A 20,403-nucleotide genomic window follows, 5' to 3' on the forward strand; every position below is an offset into this window, starting at 1 on the left:
CAGTCTCTCTTATTTGGAAGTAGATGATTAAGCAAATGAATGAACTCTTCTGGGATTACTATATAATCCTTACATTAGATGCTACTGTTAGGTATTTTTTAAGCAAATCACCTTTGTTCTTCAATCACAGTCCCAACCAAAATACTGAATTACTTTGAATTGAATTATAAATCTCTAGTATTGTTTAATCTGTACCCAGGAAGTCATAAACATCTTCAGAGACACACCCTCCACATAGCAGTTTTCTTCCACCAAAGTTTTGGTACAAACAGTACAGAAGTTCAATCTTCAAAGACAATCACGAAATAATTTCAAGTAACTCAACTGCTGAAAGTGTTCATCTTATCCCCCAAACCACGTAACTGAAACTTGAAAAAACCTCCACAAAAACCAGAAAGTATCTATGTGAACAATGATCCAGAATGGTGAAATATCCATTCACCCCATTAAAAGGCATTACCGATACTTAAGAAACATACATTCATCCAAATCTCACCTCGAGCTGACAAATGTATGGTAGATGAAACTAAAGACGGCCTGTGAAAAGGTATAGAAATCCAATCTCTTTCATAACCAGCCTTCAGTCATTTATACTGCCACCAAACTAAGTAACAAAAAAGGCTGGTGAACTGGTAATCTTTTAAGTCTCAAAGAACTGAAATATCGGTATTTAACGATATCATTAATTTTGCACGTTAATATCACAACATTAATGTTCTATGACCTAACCCCCTTACCTGCTTTTCAGTTTCAAATAGAAGAAATCCATAAGTCTCTTGAAGTTCTTCCTGAGTATAATTACTTGCTTTTTTTTCTTGGTAAAAAGTTTTGTACTGTACAAAGAGAAAATAATTGAATGCTATAAACATTTATTTTGCCTTAAAAATTAATTTTTAAAAATGCATCATCTGAATTCCTCCTGTTAAAAAACTAATGAAATTTATTATTTTTTTCTATTCCCTAGAATACATTCTTATTATCCTCCAAGGATTTCTTATCTCATCTGAAAGTAATAGCTGAAAAGAAAGAGGCTTATATACCAAAAATGATGGGTCTAGTTCTTTAAAGCTAAAATAAAACTAACACACAGACACAGTGTGTACCAAGCACCTCACCTCATTTAAGAAAATGTCATTTTTCACCAAAGTCACTTGACTGTACTGAAAACCATGCTCAGATGCAGAGTCCAAGTAAGAAGTATGAAGAATTGAAACTGCCCTCTGGAAGAGAGAGTCTGAACTCAAGGACACTGTCTCAAAAACTGTAAAACACAAACAAAAATAATGCAACTGTTTAAGATAACCACAGGATGGGGTTCAAAGTGGCACACTAAATATCACTGAATACTTCATCTATTTCTTGCCTATGGAATGCAGACATTTATAATGTGTTCTGGGCGACCTTATCTGTACTGTCTTAAAAGACCTCTAACAGGAAGAATTTAATCTAAATGGAGGTGACCAGGGCACCTCCTGGGTGGCTCAGTCAGTTGGGTGTTTCACATCAGCGCACGGTTCGTGGGCTCGAGCCCCATGTTGGGCTCTATGCTGACAGTGTGGACCCTGGAGCTGGCTTTGGATTCTGAGTCTCCCTCTTTCTCTCTGTCCCTCCCCCACTCGTGCCCAGTCTCTCTCAAAAATAAACAAGCGTTTAAAAAATTTTTTTAAATAGAAGTGAGTTATTAAAGGTGAATTACTTTCAATACAAGAGTAAAATAAACTCTGCTAGATCCCGCCTTCTGGTTTCAACTGCGCGCTGTAACCACAGCCGGGGGAACAAGCACACTGAACGTGGAGGCGTCAAGGGGGTGATCAGCAGTCACTTAGACCAATGTTTCTTATTCTAAAGTTCTTTAAAACGTACGCCACATTTTGATAAACTTACCCTTCCCGTCTTCTCATCAAATCCCCAAGTGAGCCTGTTGGGTTCCTTTCAAGGGGCCGAATAGTGCACACTCCACAAACACATTAGAAAGCTTTGTATCTTTGGGGTTTCCTCACAGTCTAGACCATCTAGCGTCTATTGACTGAACTTTCCTTCCTATTCCTTCCTACGGGTTATATTATTAGAAATTACTTCTTTCCATTTTCCCAAAATGAAACTTCGTTACTTTTTAGAAAATGCTTTTTGCAAACCCTATGCACACCCGTGCTATCCCAGAGATTCCGCACCGTCCCTCTCTTCTCGTGAGAGGCAAGGTTCCTAACCCAGGGTTAACTGACTTGACGAATAAATCTCTTGATTTTACAAGTCCCTACTTTAGCCAAGAATTGGGCCTAATGAGTTCTCATAACATTTAACTATTTGTTCACTCCTATTTCTAGTCTCTTTAACAAGGTGGAGGTGGGGAGGTACAAACTAAGGACTGGAAGTTTTGGTCATACTGTATAAATAAACCATTACTGAGGTTTCTTGCTTATGCCAGAACTCTGCCGATTACACTAAAGTTCAATAGTTAAAGGAAAACAAGCATTTTAATTAAAAATAATAAGAAACGGTAAAAAGCTAAACTATCATAGAAATGGAAACAAACATTTCAGGCAAGTTAATTTGAACTAAATTGTCCTAACGCTTCAATTATCTAAGTAATTTAAAAATGCTTTAATAAACAAAATGTCCTAGTATCCAAAGTGAAAGACTGTACGTAGCACAGAAGGAAAGAAGGGAGGATGAATGAAACATTTAAGACATTCTGAAGTTCGCACACATCATCCATGATCCATAAACTGTTTTACTTTTTCTCAGTTTCCCTCTTTCCTTCAATAGCAGTGTACAAATGCTGTAACACATGGATATTCTTAAGAGGCTCGAATAGCAAACCACCAGGGATAATAATTAAAACGATAGCTTTATACAGCTACATTACTCAAACTGGGAAGCCTATGCCTTTGTGACTCTGTCTTACAAATGAAGTGCCCTGCTAGCCCAAATGCAAACCAGGGTTCCTCTAAAACTTCTACTTTGGGAAATTTTGTATTTCATATTTTTAAAAAGGCAAAATAATATTTAAAAATCTAAGTAAACTCTGAGGCTCAATATATGAGAAATAGGTTGCTTACAGCGAAAGGAATAAAAGTTGTCACAGCTTTGGAAACAAACATTCTATGATTATCAACTCTCCAATCTCACAAGATGTTAATACGAAGACAAGTTTTTAATTTCAGAAGTAATGAATACTATATATATATTCACATTTTTGAGGGTCAGGTCACAATAAACTAAAAACTGAAAAATAGTGCAATTTGAAAAATAAAAACAGCCCATCTAATACAATATTTCCCAAATACATGTGGTCAGAGAACACTACCAGTGTGGGGAATACTGTTCTCAATAAAGCTATGAATAGAGATGATGGTTAAAATAACAAGAGGAGGAGATGGAAACTGGGTGGCACAGTTGGTTAAGTGTCTGACTCTTGGTCTTGCCTCAGGTCATGTTCTCACGGTTCATGAGCTTGAGCCCCTCATCTGGCTCTATGCTAATAGTAAGGAGTCTGCTTGGAGTCCTATCTCTCCTTCTCTCTCCCCCTCCCCTGGTCCTCTCTCTGTCTCTCTCAAAATAAATAAATGAACTTTTAAAAAGTTAGGGGCACCTGGGTGGCTTAGTCGGTTAAGCGTCCGACTTTCGCTTAGGTCATGATCTCGTGGTTCGTGGGTTCAAGCCCCGCGTCGGGCTCTGTGCTGACTGCCAGCTCAGAGCCTGGAGCCTGTTTCAGTCTGTGACTCCCTCTCTCTCTGACCCTCCCCTGCTCACGCTGTCTATCTCTCTCCTAGAAATAAATAAAAAATATTTTTTAAAAAAAGTTAAAAAAAATTAAAATAGAGGTGCCTGGGTGGCTCAGTTGGTTAAGCAGCTGACTTTGGCTCAGGTCATGATCTCGGTTTCTGAGTTCGAGCGCCGCATGAGGTTCTGTGCTGACAGCTAAGAGCCTGGAGCTTGCTTCCGATTCTGTGTCTCCTTCTCTCTCTGCACCTCACCTGCTCACACTCTGTCTCTCTCTCTCTCTCAAAAATAAATAAATGTTATTAAAAAAATCTTTAAATAAAAATTTAAAAAATTTAAAAATTTTAAAAATAAAATAAAATGTAGGAAATGACTGTGTGCTAACATGTTTTTATTCCTAAAACTATTTATGTTTAAAAATGCTTCCTCTTTAAGTCAGCATTTTCCAAACAGCAACATATTTATAAAAGTAATAATTTTACAGTTAGCAGGACAAGCATGTCCACAGTGTAATTGTTAGAAATCTACAGTAAATCTTGAATCTTTCATGATTTCATAACAAACGACCTCAATTATACTCTCAAGAAAGCACAAGTTTCCTGCTCCACAGCTAAGGAGATAGACAAGCATTTTATCAAGACATTATTTGACATTACCTCTTCTTGAACAACGTACTCCCACTTAAGAATCTCGCTAGTATGTAGAATGGTATGAGTACTAAATGTCTCGCTAGTATATACAATGGTATGAGTACTAAATGGATGGCCACATTTTTGCTGAGCAATACACATGCTTCATTTAAATATTCAAGGTTATCAGAATATTAAGAGAACGAAGAGGGGGCTATTCTACCAAGAAACACTAAAAACAACTTGAAAAATTCTGGTCTGTAAAATGGAGAAAATTTAAATTCAATCACAATGGCTCTAGACATTGAGTTAATATTCCTTCCTGTAGCACCTAGATTTGGGCACATTTCTACTAGTTGTGGATTCAGTGTTGAAAGTTAAGTCAAGCTTGGCACAAAAACAGACACTCAGATCAATGGAACAGAAGGGAGAACCCAAAAGTGAACCCTCAAACATACGGCCAACTAATCTTTGACAAAGCAAGAAAGAATTTCCAATGGAAAAAAGACAGTCTCTTCAGCAAATGGTGCTGGGAAAATTAGACAGCGACATGCAGGAAAATGAAACCAGACCACTTTCTTACATCATACACAAAAATAAATTCAAAATGGAGGGAAGACCTAAATGTAGGACAGGAAACCAGCAAAATCCTAGAGGAGAAAGCAGGCAAAAACCTCTTTGACCTCGGCCACAGCAACTTCTTACTCAACACGCCTCCAGACGCAAGGGAAACAAAAGCAAAAATGAATTATTGGGGCCTCATCAAAATAAAAAGTTTCTGCACAGAAAAGGAAACAATCAGCAAAACTAAAAGGTAACCGATGGAATGGGAGAAGATATTTGCAAACAACGTATCAGATAAAGGGTTAGTATCTAAAATCTATAACTTACCAAACTCAACACCCAAAAAAACAAATAATCCAGTGAAGAAATGGGCAAAAGACATGAATAGACACTTCTCCAAAGCAAACATCCAGATGGCCAACAGACACATGAAAAAATGCTCAATATCACTCATCATTAGGGAAACACAAAATAAAACCACAATGAGATACCACCGTACACCAGTCAGAATGGCTAATGTTAAGAACTCAGGCAACAGAGGTTGGCGAGGATGCAGAGAAAGAGGATCCACTTGCACTGCTGGTGGGAATGCAAACTGATGCAGCCACTCTGGAAAACAGTGTGGAGGTTCCTGAAAAAATTAAAAATAGAACTACCCTACAACCCAGCAAATACACTACTAGGTATTTATCCAGGGGATACAAGTGTGCTGTTTCAAAGGGGCACATGCATGCCAATGTTTATACCAGCACTAATGACAATAGCCAAAGTATGGAAAGAGCCCAAATGTCCATTGATGGATGGATGGAGAAAGAAGATGTGATACATATATACAATGGAGTATTACTCAGCAATCAAAAAGAATGAAATCTTGCCACCTGCAACTATGTGGATGGAACTAGAGGGTATTATGCTAAGCGAAATTAGTCAGAGAAAGATAAATACCATATGACTTCGCTCATATGAGGAATTTAAGATACAAAACAGATGAACATAGGGGAAGGGAAGGAAAAATAATATAAAAACAAGGAGGGGGACAAAAGATACTCTTAAATACAGAGAACTGAGGGTTGTTGCTGGAGGGGTTGGGGTGAGGGGATGGGCTAAATGGGTGAGGGGTATTAAGGAAGACACCTGTGGGGAAGAGCAGTGGGTGTTATACATAGGGATGAATCACTGGAATCTACTCCTGAAATCATTATTGCACTATATGCTAACTAACTTGGATATAAATTTAAAAAAAAGAAAAAAGTTAAGTCAAGCTTGACACAGGCTGGATTCTGCTCAAAGTACCCTATATTTATCTCCCTCTTTCTTAAAAGCCATCAGAGATACTGAGTGTCTGTTTTTGGACACCTCTTTCTGTTTTTAACTTCTAATGAGAGGAATTAGAAAATTATAAACCAACCCCTGCTGCTATGGCACAAGTATCTGTTTTCCATTCTGTAAGCATCTAGTCCGAAAGGAAATAATGAGATGAACTAATGGCAACAACTTCAGTGTCACAACAACTGTTCACACAAATCAGCCCCCAAACTCTCTACACTGCCCCAAACTCTCATGACCACATCCCCTGTGTGTATGTTATGCAGGAGCATTCATCAAAGACAGATATACTCAGAACCTAACATCACCTGCCACTAAAGGCCCTTATTAGTATTCCCTATAGACAGGCTGTAACCCACCCCTGGTAACACGACTGATGCCTCCATCCTCCATCCAGTCTAAGCTGGCCCTTTGATAGCTGCTGACAAAGAGCCCATTCCTTAATCACCTGATCCTAAAATGTATTACCTTTACTTTTCAGACATTAAGGGATTGCCAGTCTAAGATTAGTACTTTTTTACAGCACAATTTGGCAGGACCTAACAGAAACTTAAATGTGTATACCGAATAACGATTCCACTTCCGGGAATCTACTCCTTAGACATACTAGCCTGAGAGCACAGGCTACATGTACGAGGGTATTCCATGCACCTGTACCTGTAATAACAAAAACACTGGAGATAACCAACTAACTACTATCAATAAGGAAACACTATATAACTACTGAATAAAAATCAAGTAAATCCATATATACTGACATATAAAAATATCCATTACATACTGAGTAAATAACATGCATTACATAATATCATTTTGGTTAAAAAAAAAAAAAAAAACCCAAACATTAAAAATATATGTTTGAGCATTTACAGAAAAAGATGTAGAAACATGGGAAACCAAACTGTTAACAGTGCTTAAACCAACAGTTACTGAAGTAGAAGTGGATAAAGGGGAACTTCTACTTGTTACCGTATATGTATTACTACAATTGAGATTTTCTTACATAAGCATGTAGTACTTCCACTATTTAAAATATCTGAATTCAAAATCAAGCAAAATGAATCATAACTTCAAAGAAATACAAATAGAGAAATGTGACAATTCCCTTGAACATATACCTTTTTTGATGCCATTTGAAAATTTAATCATGTTAATTTTGGATTAATGATTTTTTGATTAATGAAATTTGATTCATTTGATTAATGAAACTGGAAATTATGTTTTTTAAAAAAATTCTTTCATTTTACATGATCAAAATTAAAAGTTTTTAATTCTGCTGTTCTACTTTGGATTTGTTAGTAATAACTCATAGCATTTAGTTTAATACCCACTCTTTTCTGATATGAACCCTGGCTCGGTCTTCTCTAAGAGAGAATGTAGCTGGGAGGGTGGTCTTAATTCATTTTCACCAAGTACACCCCCAGAATTCTTGACATAGTCCTGTTCTCTGTTAGTTTCATAATTGCTAAAATGAGAAAAGAAAAAAATGAAATCATAAAGCAAATAGTTCTATTTACGACATATTTACCATATAAACAAATGTTTACTGAACATCTAATTTACATTAAGTACAATTCTGTAATGTTTACTACCTTTGACAGGTCTCCAGGGCTAAGGGCTAAATTTGCTCTATAAGCAGTAACATACATAAAATGAAATGCCTTTTCTTTAATATTCTTTAAGTTCTAAAGAAAATTCTGTTCATAGAAATAAGTTATGCTTATAGGAATCACTTTTGCCTCATTAAAGAAAAAAAATCTTTTGAAATGAAGAGTAGAGATTATAGAACTGCTGCATGTTCTACTGGTTGAAAATAACGAAATCCAATAGAATACAATTAAAATCTCTCCCCACCCCCAAATAAGCATATGATTCATCCAATCTTTAAAAACTATTATTGGTGCCTATTACATACACAGTACCATGCTCTACCCAGGATTTATCAAGACAACTGAGAAACTGTCTCTACAATGAAAGCTTAGACTAGAAAAGGAAGATGAACCTGTACAGAAACCGGTACTATAAATGTGTGGGAGAATCTAGAACACAATGTAGTGGATGCATAATAGGGAGTTCATTAAGATGGGGAATGTCAAGATGTTTCAGAGGCATTGACACTTGAAGTCTGAGTAGGTACTCAAATAATAAAGCCAAAAGAAGGCTGGCCCGTAGGTTTTCTAGACAACAGAAACAGTAGGAGCAAAGAGACAGATTATGCTTAAAAGGAACTGTGGGTAGTTTATTTGAAGAATTCAATATGCTTCACACAAAAATTAGCATATTTTTACTTTTATAATAATACACCTTTTTTCAAAAAGGATTTGAGGCAGAATTGTGTGGATATATTCAAGATTCTTCAGAAAAAATGGCAATACTGACAATATTCATTCATAAAGCAAACAGGTCATTCATGTCAAGAGGAGAGAATTAAATTGGGAATCAGGAGACCAGGATGGTAAGCCTACCAGCAACTTGTTTTAAGACGTTAGTGTTATGACACTGTTGACTGCCTTTCCAAATATCATGCCCCGTTCTCTTTCCTTCCTCCAAACCACAATTTTGTTTAGGTATTAGGTGCTTTAGGAGAGGCTTGGGGGGTGGGGAATGGAGAGAAGTTAAGCTCATTATGGTCTCTGGCCAATGAGATGTGAATGGATGTCAGCAGAGAGAATTCTGAAGGAAAAAAAATGCATTCTCCCCATCTCCATCTTCTTCTAGCCTTAAGGCCTCATCTTCAGATGTGTTTGCTGCCTTGAATTCCTTGCAACCAGGATGGGATTGATCAGCGGGCACATTAAGGGTGGAACAAAACAGAATCTCAATCACTGAAGAAGTCCTTGAACTGCTGAACAAATTCACCTGGAGCGCCCTGCCTCTCAATCTTTTGAGAAGTGAAAAAATAAGTGGTCCTTTATTGTTTAAACCACCTTCACTGGTAACTGAAAACACACTATTAACTTGGCTAAATCATTTATTTTAAATTCTCATTTAGTTGTATTTTTTTTTTAATATTTTTTATTTATTTCTAGGAGAGAGAGACAGAGAGACAGCGTGAGCAGGGGAGGGTCAGAGAGAGAGGGAGTCACAGACTGAAACAGGCACCAGGCTCTGAGCTGGCAGTCAGCACAGAGCCTGACGTGGGGCTCGAACCCACCAACCGCAAGATCATGACCTAAGCGAAAGTCGGACGCTTAACCGACTAAGCCACCCAGGCGCCCCTCATTTAGTTGGAATTTTATTTTTAATGTTTATTTATTTTTGAGAGAAAGATGGGCGGGGGCAGAGAGGAGGAGACAGAACCTGAAGATGGCTCCAGGCTTTGAGCTGTCAGCTCAGCGCCTGACACAGGGCTCAAACCCACAAAATGTGAGAATATGACCTGAGCCCTAAGTCGGATGCTTAACTGACTGAGCCTCCCAGACGCCCTGAAATTATCCTTCAAAAGCTCCTTTCAGTTCTAAAACTGTGACTTTACAAACTGCCTTACTGAAGGCCTGTTATGAGGCATTGTGCACGGCACTGGATAATTTATCTAATTCCTCTTTTGTTACCATGCATGGAGACATTTATCTTAGTAAGTATTTATTAGCAAGAAATCACAAAAGCTAATATTATAACTTCTATGAAAACTCGAAACCTAAAAGATAAGGGTTTTTAAAGACTTTGATTCCCACCTATTCCATAAGACTTACCTTCCTCCCACACACAAGGGAAAAAATACCCTTGACTCAGATCACTCCTAATGTAATTTCCCTTATTTTATACAAAGTCTGATTTTCATACCCCTCCACCACTTCAAGTTTTCCTCACATTGAACCCCCCCAATCTAGCTTCTCTGATGACTTAAAATTTTTCCACCCTGCAATAATCATTTTTCACTAGTGTTCCACAGATATTTATCAAAGTCCTGCTCTATGTACCGGTCTGGGCTGGGACTAGGAATACAGGAAAAAATGGGAGACTGTGTATCTACCTGAAAGAGTGTTTATTAACATTTAGGTCATAATTTCAGAATGGTGTGTGAAAGTTCTATTCAGGACAAGCTCCTCTTCCATGGAACAGGTAATTAAGGGCACACATTTTGTAGTCAGAAGGACTTGGCAAGACAAGATTCTGAATCTAGGTCTTTTTAGCTTTGTGACTCTGAGAAAGCTACTTAATCTTTCTTCACCTTTTTAAAAATAAATTTCATCAAAGCATATACACTAAATAAAAAGCTGAATACCAGTAGTCTTATCAATCACTGCCCTTACCCTCCCGGGGAGACCTGATTTCCACTCTTCTTAGGCAACCACTTTCAACTTTAGCTGTATCTTCTGGTATAACTTCATGTTTCTAAATACAATAGCTGTATAAACTCATTATGCTAATTTTGCTACATCAGGATTCAATGTTTCACTAAGCTGTATGCATTAATCACAGCTGGGCTACACTGGGTAGTCAATTTTCTTTTTTCTTTTTATTTTTTTTTATTTTTAATGTTTATTTATTTTTGAGAGAGACAGAAAGTGAGCAGGCGAGGGGCAGAGAGAGATGGAGACATAGAATCCAAAGCAGGCTCCAGGCTCTGAGCTGTCAGCAAAGAGCCTGATGTGGGGCTCGAACTCACAAACTGCGAGATCAAGACCTGAGCCGAAGTCGGACGCCCAACTGACTGAGCCACCCAGGCACCCCTCAATCTTCTTTTTTAAATGATGTTTCATTTTTCTGAATTTAAAATTGTCTCTGTTTAAAATTCTCCTTGAGAACCCAAAATCTCCTCCGAACAAATAGATACATCAAGTGTTTTTGGAGACCTCATTTGTGCAGCAATACATTGCCCAGCTTCAATCTGAAGCCGTGCTCTCCAATAAACCAGAAAGCTTTGTGCCCTTGCTGGGAGATGCTAAGATACAACACTGATGTGTAAATGTTCAGCACAATCCCAGTTTGCAAAAACCGATGACCTGACTCTAAAATTTACAAAGGATATAGAACTGCCAAAATAATTTTAGACAAAAGAGCAAATTTAAGGGATTCACCATCTGATTTCAAGAATTACTGGGGCCCCTGGGTGGCTCAGTCGGTTAAGCCTCCAACTTCGGCTCAGGTCATGATTTCATGGTTCATGGATTTGAGCCCCACGTCAGGCTCTGTGCTGACAGCCAGCTCAGAGCCTGGAGGCTGCTTCAGATTCTGTGTCTCCCTCTCAGAAATAAATTTAAAAATTTTTTTTTAATTTTTAAAAAATTAAAAAAAGAATCACTAAAAAGCTAATGTAGGTATGACTGTGGTGCTCCAACAATAATACATACAGATCAGTGGAACAGCATGAGCTCAGAATCTGTCACCCAATATAGTCCAACAGGAAAAGAATATCTTCACAACAGTTGGTGCTATAACCACCAACACAGGAAAAAAAAAAAAACCCAAAAAACAAAAAACCCATGAACCTCAACCCCTACCTCAAACCATAAAATTCAACTGGAAATGAATTACAGACATAAACATAACAGCTAACACGAGGAACTTTCTAGGAAAAGATCACAAGAAAAAAATCATGACCAGGGGACAGGTTAAGATTGCTGAGGGCATAAAAATCAGTTACCATAAGTAAGAAAAACTGATACACTGGACTTCATGAAAATTATAAAACCTTCTGAACTTCAGAAGACATCATTAAGAAACTAAAATATTTCTGAAGGACCTGTGTCCAGAATATACAAAGAACTCTTAAACACACTTCACAAAGAACATACTAACAGCAAGTACGTACGTGGGAAAATGGTCAACGTTATTAGTTATCAGAGAAGTGCTACTTGCCCACCAGAATGGCTGAAATTAAAAAGACAGAGAATACTAAGTGTTGGCAAGGATGAGGAACCTCTGGAACTCTCCTACATTCTTGGTAGGAATATAAAGCTATATAGCCAATTGGAAAAATGTTTTGTCAGTTTCTTACAATGTTAAATATATACTTACTTTATGGCCCAGCAATTTTATTCCTACATGTTTTCCCAATAAAAACGAAACATATGTCCACAAAAAAAGATCTGTATATGAACTTTCAGGGCACATAAGCTAAAACTGGAAACAACCTAGATGTTCCTGATAGGTGAATGGGTAAACTACGGTCTTTTTATACAATATACTATTCTACTCAGTGATTAAAAAAAAACAAAAACAAAAAACCTGATGACACACTATGAACCTCAAAAACATTAAACTGGACGAGAGAAATCAGACATAAAAAAGAACACACTGTAGGATTCATACATATATGAAGTTCTAGAACTGGCAAAACTAATCTGTAGTGATAATCATATCAGCGGTTGTTGGTGGGGGGCAGGAGCAGGCAGTAATAGAAAAACTGACTGCAAGTAAAGTAGGCAGGAAGGAACTTTCAGGGGTGATGGAAATACGCTATATTTTTATGGATGTGTTATTTACAGGGTGCACACATTTACCAAAATTCTCTGAACTATATATACTTAAAATGTGTTTAGCACCAAATATGGATATGGGATACTATGTAATATCTGACCAAAATCCAGTAATATTACAGTGTGACCATAAAAAAACTCATCTCAAGAGCCCCATGTTTAATAAAAACCCCGAAACCCTACTTATAAATGACATAAGTTAAATTATAATGAAATTTAAAATATTTGAACTGAATGACAATGAAAACATCGATCTAAACTTAGACACATGTAAATACCTACAAGAAAAAAAAAAGCCTACAAGAAAACCATTAATTTTAAATGTACATGTTAAAGAAAAACATTTGAAAATCAGTGAACTAAAGAGTCAATTCAAGAACTTAGAAAACAGAGAAGCAGTAAATTCAAAGAAAATAAGGAAAGCAAATAAGCAATAAGGATTAGAAGTTAATTGAATAGAAGAAAAAAGAACCACAGAGCAGGAAAAATAAAGATTAGTTCTTTGGCGGGGGGAAAAGGATATATCTTCAGTCAAAAATTTTTAAAAAGGCACATAAAAATGGGGCGCCTGGGTGGCTTAGTCGGTTAAGAGTCCGACTTTCGCTTAGGTCATGATCTCGCGGTTCGTGGGTTCGAGCCCCGCGTCGGGCTTTGTGCTGACTGCCAGCTCAGAGCCTGGAGCCTATTTCAGAGTCTCTGTCTCCCTATCTCTCTGACCCTCCTCTGCTCACTCTGTCTCTCTCTCTCTCTCTCTCCTAGAAATAAATAAAACTATTTTTTTTAAAAAAGGCACATAAAACTACACTGGGAATAAAAAAGTATGATTTAGAGATACTTTAAAACAGGAAATATAAAAATTTTATAACAAAAAATGAATAGAAAAAAATGGAAGAATTTCCTAGAAATAATTTATCATAACCTACTTAAATAGAAAACCAGAACATATATATATAACTACTAATAACTGATACTGCTGTTGCTATAGATATATAAATGTCCTACCCAGAAATTTTCCACATTAAAATTTTTCTAACAGAAGAGGGAAAAGTCTTCTTGTTTCATAAGGGTAGCACAACCCTGACAGAGAAACCAGTAAAGGACAGCTGTAACATAAAATTGTGAGGCAACATCACCAATGAAAATTGATGCAAAAATCTTAAAACCTAAACTAGATAAATAATGCATGCCTAGAATGCAAGCAAGGCTTATTAACTTTACAAAATCTATTCATGTAATTCATCAAACTAAGGGATTAAAGAAAAACTTATGACCTGGTAGACAGCAAAAGCATCCCATAAAGTTCTACAGCCACTTGTTATTAAAAGAAAATGTATAGTAAACAGATTACTTTACAAGATAAAAGGATAAAAACAAAATATCCTACCAATATAATGGTGGGACATTAAAAAAAAAAAAAAGGTAGTTTCAGGGTGCCTGGGTTAGTCTTTTTAATTTTTTTAAAATGTTTTATTAATTTTTGAGAGAGAGAGACAGAGAGACAGCGTGAGCGAGCAGGGAAGGATCAGAGAGAGAGGAAGCAGGCTCCAGGCTCCAAGCTAGCTGTCAGCACAAAGCCCGACGAGGGGCTTAAACCCAGGCACTGTGAGATCATGACCTGACGAAGTCGGATGCTTAACTGAGCCACCCAGGTGCTCCCTGGATTGCTTAATCTTTTGAGGGTCCAACTCTTGGTTTTGACTTGGGTCATGATCTCAAGGTCGCAGGATCAAACCCACTCAGTGTGGAGCCTGCTTGAGATTCTCCCTCTCCGCCTCCCCCATATGTAAACATTAAAAAAATGTACTCTCTTTAAAACTGAGAAGACAGTGATACCTACTAACAACTTCTAAGTAACTCTACAATTTTAGTGGGCAATTCTTTGGTGGAAGTTTCCTTTCATTTACTGATCCCCTGGAGTTTGTTTCCTCAAGAATGGCTCATGTTGGGGGCGCCTGGGTGGCTTAGTCGGTTAAGCGTCCGACTTTCGCTTAGGTCATGATCTCGCGGTTCGTGGGTTCGANCCAAATCTTGATTTCTGCTCAGGTCATGATACCAGAGGCAGAGGACTCTGGTAAATTTTTACATGCTCACCAGCAGTGTGTGGGAAGTTGTAACTTCTCCACATCAATGCTGACACTTATTATCTGATTATAGCCATCCTAGTAGGTATGGAAATGATATATTTATTTCTAAGTTTATGTTGGAATGTTAGGTTATACTTTTCACCTACTTCAAGAGGCCCATAAGCTTTTTCCTAAAGGGCCAGACAGTAAATAGTTTAGGATTGTGAGCCATATAGTCTGTCACAAATACTCAATGCTGCTGGTGAAGCAGCCATAGACAATGTGTACGTGAACAGAAATGAGCATGTTCTAATAAAACTTCATTTAGAAAAACAGGTGAGACCACAGGCAGCAGATTGCCCACCCCTGATTTAATCTGTACCAACATTCTCAGGGTTTTTTTCATCATCTGTAGAAAACTGTGGTACACAACCCCCAACCTGAGCCTTTTCTTACAGATTTTTATCAGTTAACTACTGCTTAGTAACAAGCCATCTCAAAATTCAGCAGCTTATAACCACCGTCATTTACTAATGCTCACATTTCTACAATGTTGGCTGAATTAGGCTTAGTTCAGCTGGGGTAGCCCTGATCCATGGCTCTCCCATTTTCCTTTCACCAATGAACTAAGCAGGTTTTTCTCATGGAAATGGCAGGGGTGCAGAGAACAAACGGAGAATACCCAAGTCCTCATAAGGTTTATCAGGCCTGAAACTAACATACTGTTATTTCTACCTGATATTGCCCAAACCAAGTCATATAGCCAAACTCAAAGGCAAGGGGGAAGGAAAGATATCCTATCCCTCTAGTAGGAAGAAATGCAGAGCCATGGCAGGAATGCAAGAGTAGAGCAGAGCTCTGGGGTTCATAATGCAATTGATGGTGGCGATGGTTGTACATCCTTGTGAATATACCAAAAGCCAATTAATTAAAAACGTAATAATAAAATATTACATTAAAAAACAAGAAAGAAATGCAATCTACCACAGTATCACTGTAAGGATGTTGTACATATTCTTGTTTCTCGTTTTTAAACAAGATGAATTGTCCTGGACCAGCAGAAGGTTCAGGATATAGGCAGGGGCAGAGCAGTTTTCAGTTTTCTTAATTTAGGAGTTCCCCTAAAACTTGGATGTTCCTGCACCCAAGGATTTTTGAAAAAATAATATGGTGTCTTTGTTGCCAATCCTCTTCCAACCAGCAAGTGTACGCTGGATCAGGAGTACTTCCAGCTCTGTCTTCCTCTTTAAGACCACTATTACTAAGAGACACATCCCTTGCTTTCCAAGGTAAAATACTCACTTCTAATTTTGCTAGCTTGTTTTAAGATCTCTGGGCCACCCAGGCACTTTCCAATTCCTCTCTGCTTTCTTTAATGGACACTATATGGCTGTTCCGGTCCCAGTCTGGCAGGCAGCAACTCTCTCTTAGGACGGGACTGCTTCCAGGACTGAATGGCTGCTGGAGATTTCTGAACTATGCCCCCTCTGCATGACTCTGCCTTTCCTCACAGAACTGCTGGGGCTTCCCAACAGTACTTGCGTGTATTTTCAAGTTTATGGGGCTTTTTTTCCCCCTCCTGTACTTGTTCAAAATGTAGTTTGAGAACCGCCCCTCAGCCCCCCATTCTTTACAGAAGTAGAATGATTAAGAACTAATCTGGTCTTGTTCCTTTTGGAACTATACATTCAATCTGATGATTAGGTTTCATCCCGACTCTCCTTCAGGGCATCAGACAGAAGACCCATTCAACCCAGAAACTCACACCTTCTAGTTCTGGGACCAGATGGTGGTTTCCTCCCACTGTGGAAGGCAAAAGACCTCCTTGACTGGTCCTCTACTTTTCTTATCTTCTCACTCTTATTTTCTAATGCTTGTGGCTGTTTTATTTTGTTGGGAGAGTTCTTCAGCTTTATTATCCAATCCTTATATATTTCTTCCTGCTATTACAGAGCCCTTTTCTAAATAATTTGTTTTTTATTTTATTTTTTTATTTATTTCTGAAAGAGCGAGCGAGCAAGCGAGCAGGGGATGGTCAGAGAGAGGGAGACACAGAATCTGCAGCAGGCTCCAGGCTCTTGAGCTAGCTGTCAGCAAAGAGCCCGACGTGGGGCTTGAACCCACGAACCGAGAGATCATGACCTGAGCCGAAGTCGGACGCTTAACTGACTGAGCCACCCAGGCACTCCTAATTTCTGTTTTTTAAAAAATAGAACCTTTTCTTCTTTCATGGATGTCATATCTTTTCTTTTCTAAAGATAACTATAGTTTCATTTGGTTGAAGTTTCTTCTGTTAACTGCAGTAAGCCTATTTCTACCAGGCTCCTTTTATTTCCTACTTGTTTATTCCTTTTGGTTTCTTTTATGTTAGAGACTCGCACCAATTGGTTGGTGACCCTTGGCTGTCCATGTACGTGTACATGTGAGGCACTGAAAGCTCACTGAGAGTCTGGTGCACAAACAGTGCTTCCTGAGCAGCAGCTGCTACTCTCTCATGTGATCTGATGGTGAAGAGGTATTGAATCGGGCAAACTCCCAAAGTCCGTATCTATTCAATACTTTGCGATGGGTTGGTAAGCTTCCCCGAAAAAGAGTCCTTTAGTATCTTGTTCAGAGGGAGCATAAACTTGACTATTAGCTCTGGGAATCACACAGGAAGGCAGCTCTGGGTTTCACCATTCAGTATGCTGACTTTCACTTAACCTTCATGTTCATTTAGGTGCTCTGCCCCTACCTCCGCTGTCTGAGCCCAGTGAATGTCTCCCGGGTGTGAACCTTCAGTCCTCTCTCTCCGTGTAGACAGCTGTCTGGGCGCGGGCAGTAGGGAAAGGAATCCAGAGCACCAAAACTACAAAAATCATCACTCAAACCTTCTATTTTCCACTCCTCCCTTCATTCCCGCCTTGACAAGTACTTGGTACTTCTAAATCCTGAGCCACTGCCACACTGCCTGGTAGGAACATGCTTGTTCCTCGTTGGCTTCCCTGTCTTCAGCCTTCAGCATCCTCTAATCCACAAAGTCACTTATCAGTTGACAATCTTCTTTCTAGTTTCCCAAAGCTGATTTCACCTGGAATCTACTTTCCCATTCTCTTTTCGTGGATTTGCATCTTTATTCTTTTACTATTTATTCTTTTACTATAACCTCAGTGGGATTTCCATTAATTGGACATGTTAAACTACAAGTGTCTACTTAATGTAAGTCTTAATTTCTTCAATTATAAAATGTGGACTATATCCTCTAACTCTGGTAGTTACTATTACCAGCGATTGTCACTTTAACTTTTATAATTATAAAGACTTCATTTACTTAAATGTACTGACCACAGACCTAAGTACATATCAAATACCCAATAAATATTTCACGTAAAAAGAATTACTTTTAGTGCAATATACTCAATAAGCATGTCCTCATAACATAAAAAGTACAATCTCATGTAGATCTTCAATGACATTTCTCTCAAAAGCACTTTGTTCCTTCCTTTCAGAGTACTTAGGATTCTCCATCACATATTCATAATTACTTCAGTAACGTCCACTTCCCTAGGGAACCAAGCCCAATGAGAGCAGAGACCATTTCTGCTTCGTTTACCTCTGAGTACTCAGCAACCAGACCAATGCCTGGCATACAGTAAATATGTGTTTGGTAACTAACTAAAAGAGTAAATAATATTTAGGCTATTTCATCTGTCCCAAACTCAATAAAAGGAAGAGTTTCCCAACTTTTTACTAAAGCAGTCAAATGCTAGTACCAAAGTCTGACTAGGAAAACCTAAAAAAAGAAACTAAAGATTTACCTCTCTTATGAACACTGATACTAAAATCCTAAAATACATGCACTGGCAAAGACAATCCATCCGGATATGTAAATGATAACGTATATCAATTCAGATTCATTATAAGATTAAAAATTGGTTCAGTAAATAGGAAATCCATACAATTAACTAACAACATCGATAGGTAGAAGTAAAACAACCACAGAGAGGCTGCTGGGTGCTGAGATGAGGTAGAAGAGGAGCCAAATGGCAGACTGTCGAAACAAAGTTATCTTACTTATATTTATATAAATTATAAAACCTGTTTATATTACAATGCTTTATAATGTGCAAATTTTGTTGCTGCAGAGTATTTTTTTCTAATTTATGGATTATTTATCAAACTTAATCTAAAAAACTAAGATGCTCCCAAATAAGAGCTCTTCATTTAATAACATAGAAAAATGTCCTACCATAAACTATTTAGAGGAAAGAAAAGCAGATTACAAAAGAAGCGTGTATATGTATACATCTTTAAGAACACACACCACAGTTTAAACAATGATCGTCTTCCGCATAAGACTTAATATCCACTATCTTTCATGTTTATTTGGTTATCCTCTCAGCACAAGGTTTTAGCTTCGGGAGTCCAGGGAATTTGTCCTTTTCCATGCTGTGTCCCCAGTGCCTAGACGAGTGCCTGATACAAAGTAAGGTTTCAATAAACATTTATGTAATGAATGAATCAACTCATTTTCCAGATCACTTTTCTACTCGCCTTACTCCACCTTCCCCTGACTTACATGGAGTCCCAGCTCACACCTTTGCACACACGGTTATTTCTGACGAGAACGTTCTTTCTCCTGTTCTGCCCACGGCGTAGCTCCTGCCCTTCCTTTAGTGAAATCTGGAAGTTATTCCCTCAGATCAACCTTCTCTGATCATCCTACCTAAAAACAGCTGTTTTCTTTAAAGCACTCATTACGGGGCGCCTGGGTGGCTCAGTCGGTTAAGCGTCCAACTTCCCCTTAGGTCATGTCCCCGCGGTTCGTGGGTTCGAGCCCCGCGTCGGGCTCTGTGCTGACTGCCAGCTCAGAGCCTGGAGCCTGTTTCAGTCTGTGACTCCCTCTCTCTCTGACCCTCCCCTGCTCATGCTATCTCTCTCTCTCTCTCTCCTAGAAATAAATAAAGCATTAAAAAAAAAAAAAGGAAACTATTAAAAAAAAAAGCACTCATTACAACATGCAATAATTTTATCAATTTGCTTTTGGGGGGCTCATCTCCCCCACCAGAATATAAGATCTGTAGAGGCAGGTACTCTGTCTTGTTTGCCAGAGTCCCCCACGGTCCAGCAGGGCTCACAGCACCACAGGAGGTACTCAATGTCAAGTTATCTTCAGATGGGTCAAGTATAGGAAATTGTTTTTTGTAACTTTTTGTATTATCTAAATTTTTACATAAGCATAAATATAATCTGGGGAAATAAAAGCAATTTTCACTTTGGAAAAAAAAGATCTCCCACAGCCCTAAATGGTGGCAAGCTAGTTGTTTAAATAGGAAGACAACATTGAGAAAACAAATGGAAATAACAGTTCCCATAAGGCAAAACAATGGAGACCCATAAACAAAGCATCCCCGTTAAAAAAAAAGAAAGTGGAAGGAGGAAGGTAGGATTTTCATAAAATCTTTAAAAAGTATAAAAAAGTTTGCCAGGCACAAAAGTTTAAATGTTTTCTCATGCCCAGATAATCCTACACAGAAGGAATAAAAACACCAAATCTGAAGTGGAAAACACCTGACTCGCTGTTGTACACTTCAGGAGGTGACCGTCTTCCACACGGGAGAGCTGTGCAAGTGACCCGGCTCCCTGCCAGTTCCCAAGGGCTTCCTCACCGCCATACACACACAATCCAGGGGGACG

At 38.3% G+C, this 20,403-nt stretch overlaps 1 protein-coding gene across 1 annotated transcript in view; it reads right to left on the bottom strand.

The window, feature by feature from the left end:
* TASOR2 (transcription activation suppressor family member 2) overlaps positions 1 to 20,403 on the bottom strand; it is a 72,321-nt gene that overhangs the window by 51,682 nt on the left and 236 nt on the right. Inside the window, exons 2-5 of the mRNA XM_077758411.1 lie at positions 17,109 to 17,228; positions 7,574 to 7,707; positions 1,116 to 1,261; positions 738 to 833 (exon numbers count right to left, since the gene is read on the bottom strand). Coding sequence (XP_077614537.1) covers positions 738 to 833; positions 1,116 to 1,261; positions 7,574 to 7,707; positions 17,109 to 17,228 — 496 coding nt within the window. The remainder of the gene's footprint in view (positions 1 to 737; positions 834 to 1,115; positions 1,262 to 7,573; positions 7,708 to 17,108; positions 17,229 to 20,403) is intronic.

This window comes from Crocuta crocuta, unplaced genomic scaffold (genome assembly GCF_008692635.1).
Source record: "Crocuta crocuta isolate KB4526 unplaced genomic scaffold, BGI_CrCroc_1.0 scaffold32, whole genome shotgun sequence".
Taxonomy (NCBI): Eukaryota; Metazoa; Chordata; class Mammalia; order Carnivora; family Hyaenidae; genus Crocuta; species Crocuta crocuta.